General features: G+C 41.9%; 1 protein-coding gene across 3 annotated transcripts in view; it reads left to right on the top strand.

Annotated features, from left to right (window-relative positions):
• The window catches only part of tstd2 (thiosulfate sulfurtransferase like domain containing 2), a 66010-nt gene that overhangs the window by 3280 nt on the left and 44695 nt on the right, over positions 1–18035 (top strand). For 2 of the 3 annotated variants that reach the window (XM_078214249.1, XM_078214248.1), the window contains exon 2: positions 6645–6985. In XM_078214249.1, coding sequence (XP_078070375.1) covers positions 6645–6985 — 341 coding nt within the window. Of the gene's footprint in view, positions 1–6448; positions 6556–6644; positions 6986–18035 lie in introns of all 3 variants that reach the window. The other variant, XM_078214250.1, reaches the window with a different exon arrangement.

An 18035-nucleotide genomic window follows, 5' to 3' on the forward strand; every position in this document is an offset into this window, starting at 1 on the left:
CTCCTCTCTTACCTCCTGTTCTATCTTTCCTATAGCATCTGTACCCTGGAACATTAAGCTGCCAGTCCTGTCCCTCCCTTAACCATGTTTCAGTAATTGCTATAATATCCCAGTCCCACGTACCCATCAATGCCCTGAGTTCATCGGCCTTGCCCGTCAGGCCTCTTGCATTGAAATAAATGCAGTTTAATCTGGACTTCCCTTGCTCTCTGTCTTGCTTATGCCTGATCTGTCTGGTACTAGGATTATTGACATTGTCTTTACTAATTAATGTGTTCTCTTTAACTGTCCTCACACTTCTCTTCGGTCTCCCTACTGCTTTGGATCCCACCCCCCTGCCAAACTAGTTTAAACCCTCCCGAGTGGCTCTAGCAAATCTCCCCGCCAGGATGTTAGTCCCCCTCCAGTTCAAATGTAATCCATCCGTCTTGAACAGATCAGTCCTTCCCCAGAAAAGATCCCAATGATCCAAAAATCTAAATCCCTGCCCCCTGCACCAGCTCTCAAGCCAGGCATTCATCTGCCTAATCTTCCTATTCCTACACTCATTAGCACGTGGCACCGGTAGTAGTCCTGAAATTACTACTTTCGAGGTCCTGCACATTAGCCTTCTGCCTAACTCTCTATATTCACATTTCAGGACCTCATTCCTTTTCCTACCTATGTCATTGGTACCAATATGTACAACGATTTCTGGCTGCTCACCCTCCCCCTTAAGAATGTCCTGCAATCGCTCAGAGACGTCCTTGACCCTGGCACCAGGGAGGCAACACACCATCCTGGAGTCTCGATTGCGGCCACAGAAACGCCTGTCTGTGCCTCTAACTAGCGAGTCCCCTATTACTACTGCTCGCTTGCTCTTTGCCCGACCCTGTCCCACAGCAGAACCAGCTGTGGTGTCACAGGCCTGGCTGCTGCTGGTATCTCCCCCTGACAGGCTATCCCCCTCAACAGCATCCAAAATGGTATACCTTGTTTGAAAGGGGAATGGACTCAGGAGACTCCTGTACTACCTGCAGGAATATAATCGTCAACGTCTGATAGACAATCCCTGATGTGGAGGATGATCCTTCCATGCAGGTGGCTGGGTTTAAGTGAGATGGCAAGTGTTGGTTATGGATTTGTAGATGGTGTATGAACCCTGTCTTTGCCTTGCACTGAGGACATTGTTGGCAGGTAGAGATGGTGATGGATTGTTTGCTCGAGCAGCTGCCCTCCCTTGCCATCTCTCAATATTTTCTGTTAGTACTGCCTTTGTTTGGAAGATCTCAACACAAATGTTGTTGATTCACCATTTTGATCATGATTGTATATCTGCAACCCATGTGTTGATTTCAACAGAATCCCTACAATGTATGAAGCTATTTGGCCCATTGAGCCTGTACTAACAACAATTCCACCCAGGCCTTATCCTCATAACCCCACGTGTTTACCCTGCTAATCCCCCTGACACTAGGGCAATTTAGCATGGCCAATCAACCTAACCCACACATCTTTGGACTGTGGGAGGAAACTGGAGCACCCGGGGGCGACCCACGCAGACATGGGGAGAATGTTCAAACTCCACACAGAAAGTCACCCAAGGCTATAATTGAACCCGAGTCCCTGGCGTTGTGAGGCAGCAGTGCTAACCACTATGCCACTGAATAAAGTGGACTTTCCTAGAGCCTTTGAAATGTTTCCTTTGGCCCCCATGTGAACAGGCTCCCTGGCATAGCTCTGAGTAGAGTACCTGTTTGAGCAGGCTCAAGTCATACATTCTGAAGATATGTCCTGTCCATCTCAGTTGATGTGAGATTATGATGGCCTCTATACTTGGCATGTCTGTGTCTTGAAGCACACTTGTGTTTGTTCTTTTGTCCTCTGACTTGCTTCGCAAGATCCTTCTAAGATAACTTTGGTAATGATGATCTAGAGCCTTGATATTGTGTCTATAAGTTGTCCGAGCTTTAGTACTATCGAGAAGCACATGGAAAACTACTGCATGAAATTTAATGCCAGGTATGATATCACAATTCTCAAAAACCTGAGTAGGTAATTTGCTATAGTCTAAGCTGTCACACTGATGAAGAGGTACATCACCAAATCCAATGTTAGTTTTTTGGATGGTTTCCAAGATATATTCTCCAACACTCCACATGAATCTCAGTTGTGAAGGCATTGGTCTTGGTGTGAGTTGGTCGAGGACTTTAGTCTTCCTAGTCATCAGCATAAGTCCCATTCTCTTGTAGGCTTCAGTTAGTACTTCAATCTGTTCAAACAGACAAGAGTAAGCACTAAACTGTGCATCATCAACATGCCGCAGTTCTATTACAGAAGTGGTTGTGGCCTTCAGCAGATTGAGGTTTATCATCAGTGTGATAGGTTATCAGATCTAGGGGAAGCTTGTTAAAGTAAAGTTTATTTATTAGTCAAAAGTAAGGCTTACATTAGTAATAAGTTGCAGCATTGCTGCAAATGAGATTGGGAATGGTGTTGGTGCAGTAACGCATGCCTGTTTAACACCTGTTTTGGAAGGGAAGAGGGGTCTCTATGGAACCATTGCAGAGTACTGTTATTTGCGTATTGTCGCAAAGGAAACAGATTGTGTTTTTGAATTTAGCTGGGCATCCATATTTCTGTAGGACTTTCCAATGGGCAACTCAATTCACTGAGTTGAAGTCTTTTGTGACATTGAAGAAGCCATGTACAAAAGGATATTCTGCTCGCAGCACTTTTCCAGAAAATGATTTGCTGTGCAGATCATGCCCATTGTGACTCTGGTGGGTCAGAAGCCACACTAGAACTCTGGAAACACTGCCTCTGCAATTGGTGAGAGACAATTAAGTAGTAACCTTGCTAGGACTTTGTCAGCAGCTGAAACCAGAAGCTTTATTTTTCACCTGGTTGCCAGCACTTACCGCTTTGAGCCTTTTTATCGTTGTCTAGTTCACTTCTGATTAGCTACTATGGGAGTTTCTCCAGCAGGTGCATGACCCACTGGAGTTCTGGTTGAGTAGTTCTACAAAGTGCTCTTCCCAGCTGGTATTGATACCATCCTTGTCTTTGAGAAGAGTCTTGCCATCTTTGAGCCTTATTGGCATTGGTTTGTTTGTTGCGGGTCTATAAATTACTTTGGTTGCCCTGAAAAAGGTGCGCATATCATGTATGTCAGCAAGGAGTTGAATTTCCTCAAATTTCTCTTTCCAATACTTGTTCTTCAAATTTAGCTCACCGACCAGGCAGCCATAGATTATTTTCTATGACTTTGGATCTTGTTTCCAGCTTTGGAGTTCCGTACATTTACAGTTGATGAGTTTGAATATTTCTGTAGCACTACGCAGACTGGAAATCTCTTGTGGCTATCAGCTCATGAGCCAGGATGCCTTGAATATTTTTTGGGTGTAAAAGGTTGACCACCAGATTGTTTTCAGTGCACAGGGTAAAGAGGTATAATTCAAATTGGTCTTTTCCAACTCCATGCTTTACCATGGTGTTTGGCCAAAATACATGGTTGTCCTCCATCCTGGCATTAAAATCATTGCAAAATATAATCTTTGACTGTGATAGAGCTGCCAGAAATGCGTTTAGGTTGGAATAAAAAGTTAATTTCACCAACCTTGGAATCCGAGATAGGTGCAATAGCAATAATGAGGGTAGCTGATTGCCTTTGAGATTAAGGTAGAGTCTCAAGTCCTTATTGATCCCAACAGGGAGTTCATGGCATCTCTTCATGAGGCAGTTTTTTTGGGACAAGGCCGACTCCATGAATTCTGCTTCTCGCAATTCCATTTGTCGAATAGATTATAGCCACCTCCATGTTCTTTGATTTGTCCCTTGCCTACTCTAAGACTTGATAAGGGCTACTAGTTAATGTCTAGTCATCGGGGCTCTATCTTGATTGTTTTTGAGGGTTTTGACTGCTGAAGGCTGATTTTGCTAGGTGTGGTTTTCCAGCCAGGTTTGGAGTGAGGCAGGGTATTTTTAGTGTACATTTTCTGTCTCTTTCCCCTAATGGAGCGAGCAGAGCTTTTCCTGAAGAAGTAACACTGAATTACCCTTGAGCAACATGATTAAGAGCGGGATGGTTAATTTATAACTGTTACCTTCATGTCAGGTTGTGACCAGAAACTCCTAGATATCATGATCTTGCCCCTATTGCCACTAGATGATCGCCAAAGGGCGTGAGCTAATTTTGCCATCTGCAGAAAGGGCCTGTGCGTGGTGTCTTTTGGAGTTGCACAGCTGGCTCACATAATTGTGGGGGACATTGCTTGTTTATAAGGATCAGGCGAACCTGTATAATTGAGGACAAGGCCCTGCTATGTTTTCGTCTTCCTTCAGAGTGATCAGCTAATCCACTGCTGAACAACTTTGTTGTGGTAACAATTATTGAATGGCTGCATTTACTTCTCATGTCCCAAGGTGCTGCAAAGTAGTTTTATAGGGGTTTTGAATGATGTAGAGGTACTACCCGCTACTTCACTCCATCCTAAACATCATGCCATTGCGGTCCATGACTCCTTATTCATCAGGGGAGTTGCTGATACTGTGCAGCTAACTTCTATCTAGTGGTTGTTCCAACTATCTGCTAACAGGGTTGGTAGCTGCAGCTCGCTCCAACAATTAGTAGCCAGAAATAGAAAATAAATTTGAGCTACATCATGCAAACAAAAAAAAACTAAATCTGGTGGCTGAGTCATGGGTGAGATGTTACAATGGAGAAATTAGAGGGGTGGGGGGGGCAAGGAAGTTAGAGGTTAAATGGGCTGTAGAATCTGTATTTTCACTAAAGACAAAACCAGTGAATACTGTTCAGTTTATTTTTAGTTTTTATTTATTAGTGTCACAAGTAGACTTAGATTAACACAGCCATGAAGTTACTGTGAAAATCCCCTAGTTGCCCCACACCGGTGCCTATTCAGGTACACTCTCAGGTACACTGAGGGAGAATTTAGCATGGCCAATGCACCTAACGAGACTTGTAGGAGGAAACTGGAGCACCTATTATACTCACGCAAATTCGGAGAGAACGTGCAGACTTTGCACAAACAGTGAATGCTGGTAATCGAACCCTGGTCCCTGGCGCTGTGAGGCAGCAGTGCTAACCGCTGTGCCGCCCCATACTGGACTGTGCAGCTTGCTCTATCAGGGCTGCAGCTTTCCACTAATTTTCCTGGTCTGTGGCTCATGCCATTTCATTCTGTGCCAATCAAAATGTCTGCAACAAATGCTGTTGGTAAAGAATTGACACATTGCTGCTCCCTAGACTACTTGTTGTCATGGACTACATGTTCCTTTGTGTATGTATATAATATTTTAAAGCTACATGAATAATTTGAGATATGGCATGTGACAAGTGTAGCATAGTTGAGAGAAACAGATGATTTTTGGATTGATGATTTTCAAAGCTCTCCACAACTGGGAGTTTTCTCCTGTCATGTCTCAATCTGCTGTAGACTGATAAAAGATTGATAGATTGTTATAATAGGGTAACAGCTCCAATATCATTATCTTCACAACTGAAGATGGGCAGTGGTAATGTTTTGTCCATGTTTAGCTATAAACAATGTATCTCAAATTAATGGATGGGTTGCAAAGAAATTTAGTAAACAGGTAGGACATGGCCCGAGAAAGAACTTGCTTTTGACTAAGATTCAGATTTTGGAATTTTTTAAACAATCCATCAACGTTTGGCAATGGGACAAATTGACATTTTTTTAGGGTATTGTAAGTTGTTTTGTTTTATTAAAAATATTTCTTTGCTCTACACCAGACAGTGAAAAGCCTTAAGGAAGAGTTACATAATTGTAATAGCATTGGGTTAACACAGCATGACAGAGGCATGTGCTCGACTGAGTACTCTGTTCACTTTCATATGAGGACCAGGATGGTAGAAGGTTGACCTAGTTGGATCTTGATCTTTCTCATCTCGCAACCTTTTTCCCAATGTGTAGTTAACCATAAACTATTATCTTTAGTGTGTGCATTAGTCACATACCTGGCATATGTACAGCCCCATATGACTGGTCTGTGTTTTTAAAAAATGATATGATTGGAAATTAGGTTAATGAGACATGTATCCTTGGTGAAGTTGGCTATAACCTGTACTACCACCTGATATTAAAAAAATCTATCATACAATTTTCAGTGACAAATATTATCTTAAAAGCTTTATACTGGTGTTTTATAACCTATGGTGCACATAAAGCCATTTTACTTGCAACATTACAGTCAAAATGTTGGTTTGTGTCTGTTCTTTAGCATAGGTGGAATTGCTCTAATCCATTTCTGGAGAGCTTCCTGTGATGTGGCATTCTGCCTAAAGCCTGATAGTCGTGATGCTATGCAAAAAATAAAAATCTGACAGATCAAGGAATAATCCAATCTGCATGCTTGATCCTGAACATAAAACTGGTAGCACATGATTTCAAAAGCTCTGATTGGCATTTTATTATATGTTCCAAAGATTAATTTAGAATTGGAAAGGAGTACAGATTTTATTGTGACCAGCATTATGGACTGAACGATCCACTATCTGTACTGATCCAGGAAGAATTGCATGTGCGTTTTCTAGTAAGTAACACAAGGTAATTCATCAAATGTAATCATGTGGTTTTTATTTCCATAATAGACTTTCATATACGTGTATCCTAATTTTACAGGCATTTGCTCTTTTTATCAAATCAAGACAAGTATCTAAAGTCAGCAATACCTCACCGCAAGAATTGGGTGGGTGGAATGTACATTGGGAATGCTGTGGACAGCAGTTTGAACAGCAGGAGGACATTCACAAGCATGTGGCAAATGAACATATGTCTGAAGTTCTACAACAAACTGAAGCTATTTTCAAGGTGTTGCCACAAAATAACATCAAGTTGTCAAGAAAGTATGATTCCTCCGATAACAGCATTGCATTACTGCAACATAATGGAATTACGGAAGAGTTTGACATATCCAAATGGTTGCCTGATACAAGTCACATTAATTTTGATGAGCTAGCATGGTAAGAACTTCATGAAGATTTTTTGTTAGTTGCACTTTGATATAAATGATGTAATTATGAGAACACTGCTCTGTTTTTGTTATGCCTCTGCTGTGCACTTTTAGACCTTGCTGTTAGGGAAAGCCTGCATCTTTGAATTTGGAAATGCTGTGCTGTTATTTTCCAGGGCTCTGTACCATTGACTACGTTATCATTAATAATTTGAAAATACTTCATTAGATTTTCATGAAAATTCAAAATCACTTTCCAAATTGGGTTGGTAGCTCACTGCGCTGGAAGTAGTGATTCATAGAATCATAGAAACCCTACCGTGCAGAAAGAGGCCATTCGGCCCATCGAGTCTGCACCGACCACAATCCCACCCAGGTCCTACCCCCATATCCTTACATATTTACCCACTAATCCCTCTAACCTACACATCTCAGGACACTAAGGGCAATTTTTAGCATGGCCAATTAACCTAACCCGCACATCTTTGGACTGTGGGAGGAAACCGGAGCACCCGGAGAAAACCCACGCAGACACGAGGAGAATGTGCAAACTCCACACAGACAGTGACCCAAGCCAGGAATTGAACCCAGGTCCCTGGAGCTGTGAAGCAGCAGTGCTAACCACTGTGCTACCGTGTCGCCTAGTGTGGGCCTCTAAACGTTGAAATTAAACTTTTGTTTTAAAGTGTTGCCAAATTTCAGTAGTGTCTCTTTCAGTTCTATTCCTAGATTCCTTTAAATTATTAATGTACGGTAAGATGGACTGGGGTGGGAACATGGCATGAGACATGGCATACCTAACTCTGGCCCTCAGCATTTTAAGTGGAGCAAAATGAGCAATAATATAAATAAACTGAGTAGTGTATCAATAAGTAAGCTTGTAAATGAACCAAAACTAGTGGGAACAAGAACTACTCACCCCTGATTTCCTCACCTGGACACATGGAATTAGTAATGGAGGATAGAGCTTTACACTCGATTAATATAGCAACTATTTTAATCAAGTTTTAATAGTTTAAGATGAAAATATCCACTTCCTCTTAACTCGATATTATAAGTATAATAAGCAACTTCATGGGAGATGCAGTCAGTGTTTAACATATTGACACTGCCATTTTATTATTGTGCCTGAAATAAATCCATCTGTTACTAATTGGGATGAATATTGTTGCTACTGTTTGTTTTATAGGTTCTATGTGGAGTAAGTATTATGTGGGTGGCACAGTGGTTTGTACTACTGCCTCACAGCACCAGGGACCTGAGTTCAATTCCAGCTTCGGGTCACTGTGTGGTGTTTGCACGTTCTCTGCGTGGGTTTCCTCCGGGTGCTCCGGTTTCCTCCCACAGTCCATAGATGTGTGGGTTAGGTTGGTTGGCCATTCTGAATTGACCCTAGTGTCAGGGGGGATTAGCAAGGTAAATATGTGGGGTTAGAGAATAGGCCGTGGGTGGTATGTGGTCGGTGCAGACCCGGTGGACTGAATGGCCTCCTGCACTGTAGGGATTCAAATCTATATGTTTGAGCGTTTTAAGTTGAGTTTCCAATCAGTTAGATTCCCTGACGCAATACTGACAAATTCATGCTTGAATGGCAATCGCACTTAGTTTAGAAGAACTGCTAATGTGAGAATGGTTTTAAAGAAAATCATATTGGCGTAGTTTAAACCCCTCTGCAATTGCAGCTAAGACAAGTTATTGAGGCTGAGTTGGAGGAGTTTGTCACATATATCCTTTACGGTGTCCAACTTGTTGATAATGAGATTGAAAAGTGCCCCTCTACAGGTATTTATGTACATTCTGTGTTGAGCTTAAAATAACCCAGAATATATACAGGTATTAATCTGCAATGTTTTGTAAAATTATGAGCTTGCCTGGGTTTTTCAATCACTCAAACAAGACTTTACTTGTGTTATGAGAATCTTATAACTGCAGATAATAATAAAAAACAAATTCTTCCATACTGATCCTTAGGGAGGTATTCTGCATCAGCATTGAAAAATTGACAAATACAGTGCTGCATACAATATAAATGTTATTGTATTCTTGTAATATGAACAGATGCATATGGAGGGTATCCTTTTGATTTTGAAAGTGGTGCTAGGCAAGACACCCTCCATGTGAACAACTGTTTTGTGGGGGAAATAAGACATTTAAAGCAGAAGTTAACTGCATGATTGTCATTAATCACATATTTTGTGACTAATAGCGTTTGTCATAGTACTTCTGCAGCCATTGATGGTCATACCTTGAAATGTTTTCGTTCTTTAATTTTTTTCGTTGTGGTGTGCAACGGATTTATTTGTGTGTGGTCCCTTTAAAGTTTTGGCAGAGCCATGCGTGTGGTGTAACTTAAAGCAGTTAACTTGCTGCATGGCCACACAACTTGGAGGGGGCATTGTTCTGCAGTTTTCAATATGGCAAAGGAGGGCAAATTATGATTGGGCTGAATCACATCAAGCACTATTAAGTGATGGACAGCAAAACCAGTTGTGTGCCATTAGAGATGGGATCCATGTTTCAAAGATTGTTTTGTTTAGGACAGACCCTAATTGAAAAGAGAAAGGAAACTAAGAGTGAAACTGAGATTAAAAACTAAAATTTCAGGGAGACTGAAACTGGTTGAAACCATATGAAAGAACACAGCTGTCAGAGCTCAGATGATGATCCCAGTAATGCAGTACACACAGGCTGAAGAAGACAGAGGCTAGATCTGGAAACTGAGAATCGGAAAATATACAGTTGCTGCAGCTGGTTCTGTTTCTTGAAGATAACATTAAATCTTAAGCATTCAGATTTGAGATTCTCCAGACTTGTGCCATTTGTAGTGAAGACTGTGCTAATGAAGCTTGGGTTGGTTATGTGCTACTATTGGCTGGGGATCAACCTAAATACTAGTGAAGAGGAGCTGAAATTCTTTGAGGAAGAGAGTTTTGAAGGACTTTGTTATTGAGATTAATGACATATATGCAGAGTGAACTGTTGAGTCACTTCTGTCTTAGTTGTATCTGCCGTTTAATGTGTAATTTATAGTTTATAATTGACTGCAATTTGCCTATTAATTCATGTTTAACTTGTGTTAATTCTGGGTGTTAAAGTACAGGAAGTTACCGAAGATGGTATTTAGTGTTTGCTTTATGTGACTCTTGTATAGCTAAGAAAATCATTATTTAAAGTGTGGAAGCTTGTGGCTTCATTCTTTCATATTTTGTTTTTAAAAATTGTTACTGGTCTTGACTGGGATCATAAAACACATGCGTTCAAGTTTGCGCACCTGAGTGTTAAGATGTTGGAAGTATCAGGAACAATATTCAGGTGGGAGAGAATAAGATTTCTTTTGGGGACTAGGGCATGAAAAACAGTGGTGAGGGTGTGATTATGACCATCAATGGCTGCAGAAGTACTGTGACAAACATTAGACAAAGGGTGGCAATTGAGAGTTTGAAAGTGCCATTGTAAGTGACAAGAAAGTTTGCTCGGAGACATATAGAAGGAAGGGGCTGCAAATCAAGGGGAATGCAAGGAAGTTACCAGAGGTGACCTTGTCTGATTGAGTGAGACAATAGGAATCGACAGGCCACAGGTGATAGAAAGGTTAAGCAGGTACGGGTATGATTATGGGTACGTGAGTTTATATGAAAGGAAAGGTTAAGGAAAGACAGGCAGTGAACTTGGAGGAGAGAAGACCAGGGGAGTCCACTGTCTGTGGAGTTTGCACATTCATCCTGTGTGTGCATGAGTTTCCTCCAGGTGTTCTGGTTTCCTCCCACAGTCCAAAGATGTGTGGGTTAGGTTGATTGGTCATGGTAGATTGCCCCGTAGTGTCAGGGGGTTAGCAGGGTAAATATGTGCAGTTACGAGGGTACGGCCTGGGTGGGATTGTTGTCGGTACAGGCTTGATGGGCCAAATTGCCGCCGCCTGCACTGGAGGGATTCTATGAGTAAAAGTTAATTTGAAATCATCTGTTGAGATGTTGCTCAGTATAGAAGCTGAGGTAGGAAAGTGAGGAAGTTTCACTGAGAAACCTAGCGTGAGGCTAGAGAATTAAGGATATAAAGGTTAGGCAAGATATAAAAAAAGGAATGAAGGTACTCAGGAATAGAGATACGGACTGTGATGAGATTTGTTGAGCACGCCACCATCTCAGCAGTTTGGGTGGGGCAGCTGATGGAAGGGATAGATAGGATGGAAGGTCTCAAAAAGGGGAAAGTTTCCACTAAGACTATAACATCTGTGCTTCATCCACAATAAGGTCATGGATGTCAAGGCCCTTGTTCACAAGTGACCTGATGTTCTGGGAAGAGATGCAGAGAGGGACTTTGACTAATGATCAGTTACTAGAGTCCACATGGTCAGCTATGTGAGGGCGGAGATTGGAAAGATTATGCTCCAGCATATGGCTCGGTGGGAAGGCCAACAAGATAGGAGGATGGGACAATTGGGGTTACAGTTTGTAAGAAGTCAGCAATGAGTGTCTCAATAGACCCTGCAGAGATTGCAGAGAGTGACTGAGAGAGAGGCCCGTGATTTATCCAAGAGTGAGTTAAGCTTGGTGGCGGAAGAGTAAGGACGTAAAGGAATAGTTAAGCGTTGGCTAAGGGATTTTGGTGGGTGCCGGGATGGGGTTGATTGTGGAATCTATTGAGAGGGGAGAAATGAAAGGAGAGCTAACTTGATTACAAGATGAGAAGGATCCAAAAGAAAGGGAAGGAAAGAAACGGGGAGATGTAAAGGCAATCGCACTAGCTAGAAAAAGGAGAGAGGCACTGGAAGAGGCTGATATGGCCAGGTATGTTAAGGACTGCAGATGAGTCAAGAAAGATGAGGAGGAATAGTTTACCATGCTCAGAGTAAAATGGGATCTAATTTATGACTTTTATAAATGTCATTTCAGTGCCATGATTGGAGGAATCAAATATGGAGTTGCTGGAAAGATGGGTGTGGATTTGGGAAACACCAACACATTTGACGATGTTGGAAAGGAGGCAGTAATTTGCAACGATAGGGCTCGAAGCTTTTTTTGTGTGGGTGAATGATGCTGGCGGATTTGAAAGGGAAGGTAACTTGTGGACTGGGAGCCATTTGTATTATATCAGCTAACATTGGGATCCAGATAGAGTTGGGTGGTCAACAGTTCAGAGGGGATAAGGTCGAGAGCAAGGGGTGTGCTTCTGGATCTCAGAGAAGGGATGAGGAGAGATAAGATAGAAACAAAAGAAAGATGGAAGTTTAAGGCTAGGGCATTTGATATTGGCTGAGACAGCAGCATGCAGATGATCTCAAACTTGGTAACAAAGAGTCCAACAGCATCTTGCAGTTTTTGGAGTTGACGGTGGAGGAGGCAAAGAAGAGGGGTTTAAACAAATTGCTGATAGTGAAGAAAAGAAACCAGAGTTATATTTGCATTCCAGGATGATATTCCTGGAGCACTGAGCAGTGTTAATGAATGTGATGCTTTATAGGATGGTGATGTTTCGGACTTTTTTTTAAAAGGGAAAATGGAATATTGAAGGGGATAATGTGATATTCTATTAGTTCTGCCTGACAACAAACCTGTGTGACTTGCATACCATGGAAACTGGGTACCGGGCTGAGTCTTAATGAGAGTAAGGTGCAAAATGTTTACACCTGAAAACAAAGGCAGATACAGCTAGGCTGACTATGGACAGACTGTTTTTGTGTCTCAACTTTTTCTGTCAGAGAGGATTCTGAGGTAAAGGCTGCAGCTGGTGTGATCAACAAGAGAAAGCTGTGGGTCCTCTGCAGGCTAGCAAGGGGAAGGAAGACGGACTCTGGTCAAAAAGATTCATGCCGTAGCACTGTAAAGACACTGGAAAATTTTCCCTGGTGAAGCAGGGAGGAGAAATCGCCAGCATGGGCCTTACTGCTGGCAGTTGGTTCAGGAATTCTCTGAAAATTAAGGGAAGCATCTTTTGACGGTTACTCAACGTTATAAGAACATAGGAAATAGGAGCAGGAGTAGGCCAAATAGCCCCTCGAGCCTGCCCCGCCATTCAATAAGATCATGGCTGATCTGAAGTGGATCAGTTCCACTTACCCGCCTGATCCCTATAACCCCTAATTCCCTTACCGATCAGGAATCCATCTATCCGTGATTTAAACATATTCAACGAGGTAGCCTCCATCACTTCAGTGGGCAGAGAATTCCAGAGATTCACCACCCTCTGGGAGAAGAAGTTCCTCCTCAACTCTGTCCTAAACTGACCCCCCTGTATTTTGAGGCTGTGCCCTCTAGTTCTAGCTTCCTTTCTAAGTGGAAAGAATCTCTCCACCTCTAGCCTATCCAGCCCCTTCATTATCTTATAGATCTCTATAAGATCCCCCCTCAGCCTTCTAAATTCTAACGAGTACAAACCCAATCTGCTCAGTCTCTCCTCATAATCAACACCCCTCATCTCTGGTATCAACCTGGTGAACCTTCTCTGCACTCCCTCCAAGGCCAATATATCCTTCCGCAAATAAGGGGACCAATACTGCACACAGTATTCCAGCTGCGGCCTCACCAATGCCTTGTACAGATGCAGCAAGACATCTCTGCTTTTATATTCTATCCCCCTTGCGATATAGGCCAACATCCCGTTTGCCTCCTTGATCATCTGTTGCACCTGCAGACTGGGTTTTTGCATCTCATGCACAAGGACCCCCAGGTCCCTCTGCACAGCAGCATGTTGTAATTTCTTTCCATTTAGATAATCCAATTTGCTATTATTTCTTCCAAAGTGAATAACCTCGCATTTGTCAACATTATACTCAGTGAAACAGAGATATGAATCTATTGGAAGTTGGATGACTGTCTATTACCCCGTATCAAGATTGTAATTCCATGGAGAGCATGCTGTAAAGTATATATGTAGTGAAGATTATCAATTATGTTAAGATATTAATAAGGATTATCTTTCCTGCAGTTTAGATTGTTAGGTTAAAGATGTTGCTTTTAATTTGTTATAATAAAAGAAAACTTTAAATCTTGTCATGCAATTTCTTTAAGTTGGTCACTGCAAATCAAATTTTTTGTTCAATGTTCTGCAGGGACTATAGAGCAAGGCCCAATAGTGTCTAATGCACACCGATGGATGCAGTAAAGGAATCGATGACAGGGGAAGCAGGCAGGAATTTATGTAGCTTAGGTCATTTAGCAGCAGTTTAGTAGAATCCAGAGCAAATGCAGAGCTAATACAATATTCTGTGTCTGGTAGATAAGAAGGGACAAAGGACATTTTTGGGGCTTAAATGTCTCAAAAGACTGGAGCTAATATGTGCAACATACTAAATGCACAGAGGTCGAACAACTTTTAGTTTCAGAAATGAAAATTTCTAGAAATAATTTTAAGATAGCTATTAGTCACAGTAAATACTCTATATCATACCACCCAAAGTGAAAAGCTAATTCAGATTATGGTAAATGATGTATTTAGCTGTAAACAGTTAAGATTTTAGCTGCATCTAGCTATAATCCTGCTTAATCAACATTCTTAATACAGCAAGTTCACTGTTTGCCAATGAGCCAAGTTAGTGATGTATGTTAGATTTGTTGAAGCTGCTCTGTCCCTTTGGTGGGTGTAGTTTTGTATGAGTGCGTGCACCAACTCTTTGAAGACATGGCTGTGTATTATTTGAGGTTCCTAACTTGCAAAACTGCTTGATCTTTCTGCTCATTTGAAAACTAGCCCAGAGGGTTTGATTACGGTTAAGCTTTCCAATCATACCTCTAGCCCTAACATTTGGCATGTGGAAGAGCTTACAGATACAACTGTACATTTCCCTATAACTTAGTCACATACAGATTATTGTGCATGATTCCCAAAAGGCAAGGTCTTGATCCCAAATTTGTCAGGTCACATATGACCTCATGAGGCACAAGGGCAATCTGAGGCTACGTCTATCAGTGCTCTCTTGCACTCCTTGCAAATGGATCAACAGCATCATTGGCTGAAGCCTCGGTGATTGGCACCCAAAAGTGTGATGGAGTGAGATTTCCACCTGCAGTTCCAATCCCAAAGCTTACCCTGTTCCATTCCATCTCAAACAATGACGAGATGGAGTACAGGAAAGAGAGAATCTGGTGAACTGGTGTGACAACAATAATCTCTCCCTCCAATGTCAATAAAATGAAGGAGATAGTCATCGACTTCAGGAAGCGTAGTGGAGGACATGCTCCTGTCTACACCTTTGGGGGCGAAGTAGAAATGGTCAAGAGCTTCAAGTTTTTAGGTGCCCAGATCACCAACAACCTGTCCTGGTCCCCCCATGCCGACACAATAGTTAAGAAAACCCACTAAAGCCTCTACTTTCTCAGGAGACTAAGGAAATTTGGCATGTCCGCTACGACTCTCTCCAACTTTTCAGAGGTGTCACTAGATGCCTACTTTTATAGATGCACCATAGAAAGCATTCTTTCTGGTTGTATCACAACTTGGTACGGCTCCTGCTCTGTCCAAGACTGCAAGAAACTACAAAGAGTCGTGAATGAAGCCCAATCTATCACGCAAACCAGCCTTCCATCCATTGACTCTGTCTACACTTTCCGCTGCCTCGGAAAAGCAGCCAGCATAATCAAGGACCCCACACACCCTGGACATTCTCTCTTCTACCTTCTTCCTTTGGGAAAAGGAAACAAAAGTCTGAGTACACATAGAAACCGACTCAAGAACAACTTCTTCCCTGCTGCCATCAGACTTTTGAATGGACCTACTTCGTGTTAGGTTGATCTTTCTCTACACCCTAGCTATGATGGCAACACTACATTCTGTACTTTCTCGTTTCCTTCTCTATGAACGGTATGTTTTGTCTGTGTAGCGCGCAAGAAAAAATACTTTTCACTGTGTGTTAATGCATGTGACAATAAATCAAATCAAATGTGTCAGGTCAAATAGCATTTGTAGTCATCTCTAAGTACCCTTTGATGGGAGTCTTCTGGTGGTGAGGAAAATCACATGGCGCTGCAGTGGATCCCAAAATATGTCCAAGTACAATGTTGAAATCAATTCTGCCAGAGCCCAGTCTATGTAGAGACTGCATAAGGCAACCATTCGGCCCATCGAGCCTGCACCACCAAAAATCCCATTGTTGTAACCCTATGTATTTACCCTGCTAATTTCCCTGACACTAAGGGAAAATTTGGAAAGGCAAATTCACCTAACCTGCATATCTTTGGAGTATGGGAGGAAACCAGAGCACCCGGAGGAAACCCGTGCAAACTCCACACAGTGTGACAGGACAGCATATTTTAAAAAAGTTTTTGAAGTTTATTTTTAGTCACAAGTAAGGCTTGCATTAATGCTGCAATGAAGTTACTGTGAAATTCCCCTAGTCGCCACACTCCGGCGCCTGTTCAGGTCACTGCACCTAACAAGGCGCATTGAGGGTGGGAAAAGGAGGAATTGCCAAATTGCGCACCATTGTTTCATCAAAAATCATTCCATCTGTCTGCCATCATCATGGTACACCTATCCCTTCTTGGTTGCTGTTCTCAGGAAGCATAAGTAGGAGTAGTGGAGAATCTCTGGGAGCGAGGCGGAATGGTGGCACAGTGGTTAGCACTGCTATCTCACAGCTCCAGGGACCCAGGTTTGATTCCTGGCTTGGGTCACTGTCTATCTGTGCGGAGTCTGCACGTTCTCTCTGTGTCTGCGTGAGTTTCCTCCGGGTGCTCCGGTTTCCTCCCATGGTCCAAAAGACGTGCTGGTTAGGTGCATTGGCCATGCTAAATTCTCCCGCCGTGTATCCGAACAGCTGCCGCAGTGTGTCGACTAGAGGATTTTCACAGTAACTTCATTGCAGTATTAATGTAAGCCGACTTGTGACACTAATAAATAAACTTAAATCTATTCCCTGTTTATAGGTAGCAACTTGGTGATTAATGAATGGAGAACAAAAGCAGCAACTATTTTTAGGGGTGAGAATTTGGTTGAAGGCCTCCTTGCCACATTTTCTTTGATTCCCACCTAAGAATTGCCAGCTTTCACACACTATTATGCAGGAATTATTCTGCAAGACAACCCAAGGCTAAATAGGAATGGGATGAGATCTTTCTCCAGTCTCACTGTGTATAGATAGCTATAATAAAGTAGTCAGTCCAACAGGTATTATCACTGACTCAACCAGTTTTGTGCTAATATATATTTATAAAAGATGTCTGGCAGAAAAATTGTACTCTGTAGTTCTTAAACTATGCTTGGGGCAGGTAAAATATATTTCACTATCCAGTAGCTGTACTTGTGGATGACATTTGATCTGTACCTTTGTAGGCTGTGTGAAACATTGCTGCTTCACTTAGTATTCACTCACACATTATCTTTTCTGGTGCTATGCCTTCTCCAAATGGAACTTGCTTAACACAGAAATATTTGTTCCAAAACAGAATCTCTTCCATACGCACACAGTTTTAACCACTTTTCAGTCTGTTTTCTTTTGTAGATTTTGATTTTGCTCAATTAAGATCATTAACATTGTGAGTAATTGCTGAATACATTTAAAGCTGCTCAACGGATTCTAATATTTTATGAAAGGTATAGTGACATTTCTTGAGGGTAGAGAGTGGGTAAATGTAAAAGTGCAGGCAAGGAGAGTACTAGCTTCAGGTTCATCCCTGATGTGTATTGGATCAGCAGTATCAGCTACAATGGGGTAAAGTGAAGGCATTACAATTGCATTCAGGCCACAGGGATGATAAAAAAAAAGTCAGGGTGCTTGTCCCTCAACATTTTTTAGCATCTAGTGTCACCTGAAAATGTGGATGAGCACAGATGGGGCTGAAGTGCAGTGGACTCCTATTCGAATAGCCACTGTACATAATTTTTCAGGCTGTCATATTCAAAATGGCTACTTAGATGGCAACAGCACTTTGCTGGTGAACATTGATTCTTCCTCAGAATTGGGTACCACTGAAGAGGGGCAGCATCATTGTTTTGGGGGGATTGCAATAAGAAAGCATTTAAACTTTCTTTTTACAAGTCAATTAATTTCCATTTTGTAGTAGGTAGTATCGCTGTTGTAGGTTTATTAATTAATAGCTTTTTTGGGCTTCTGTAAAGTTAGTTAG

The sequence above is a fragment of the Mustelus asterias genome, chromosome 6 (genome assembly GCF_964213995.1).
Source record: "Mustelus asterias chromosome 6, sMusAst1.hap1.1, whole genome shotgun sequence".
NCBI classification, from domain to species: domain Eukaryota; kingdom Metazoa; phylum Chordata; class Chondrichthyes; order Carcharhiniformes; family Triakidae; genus Mustelus; species Mustelus asterias.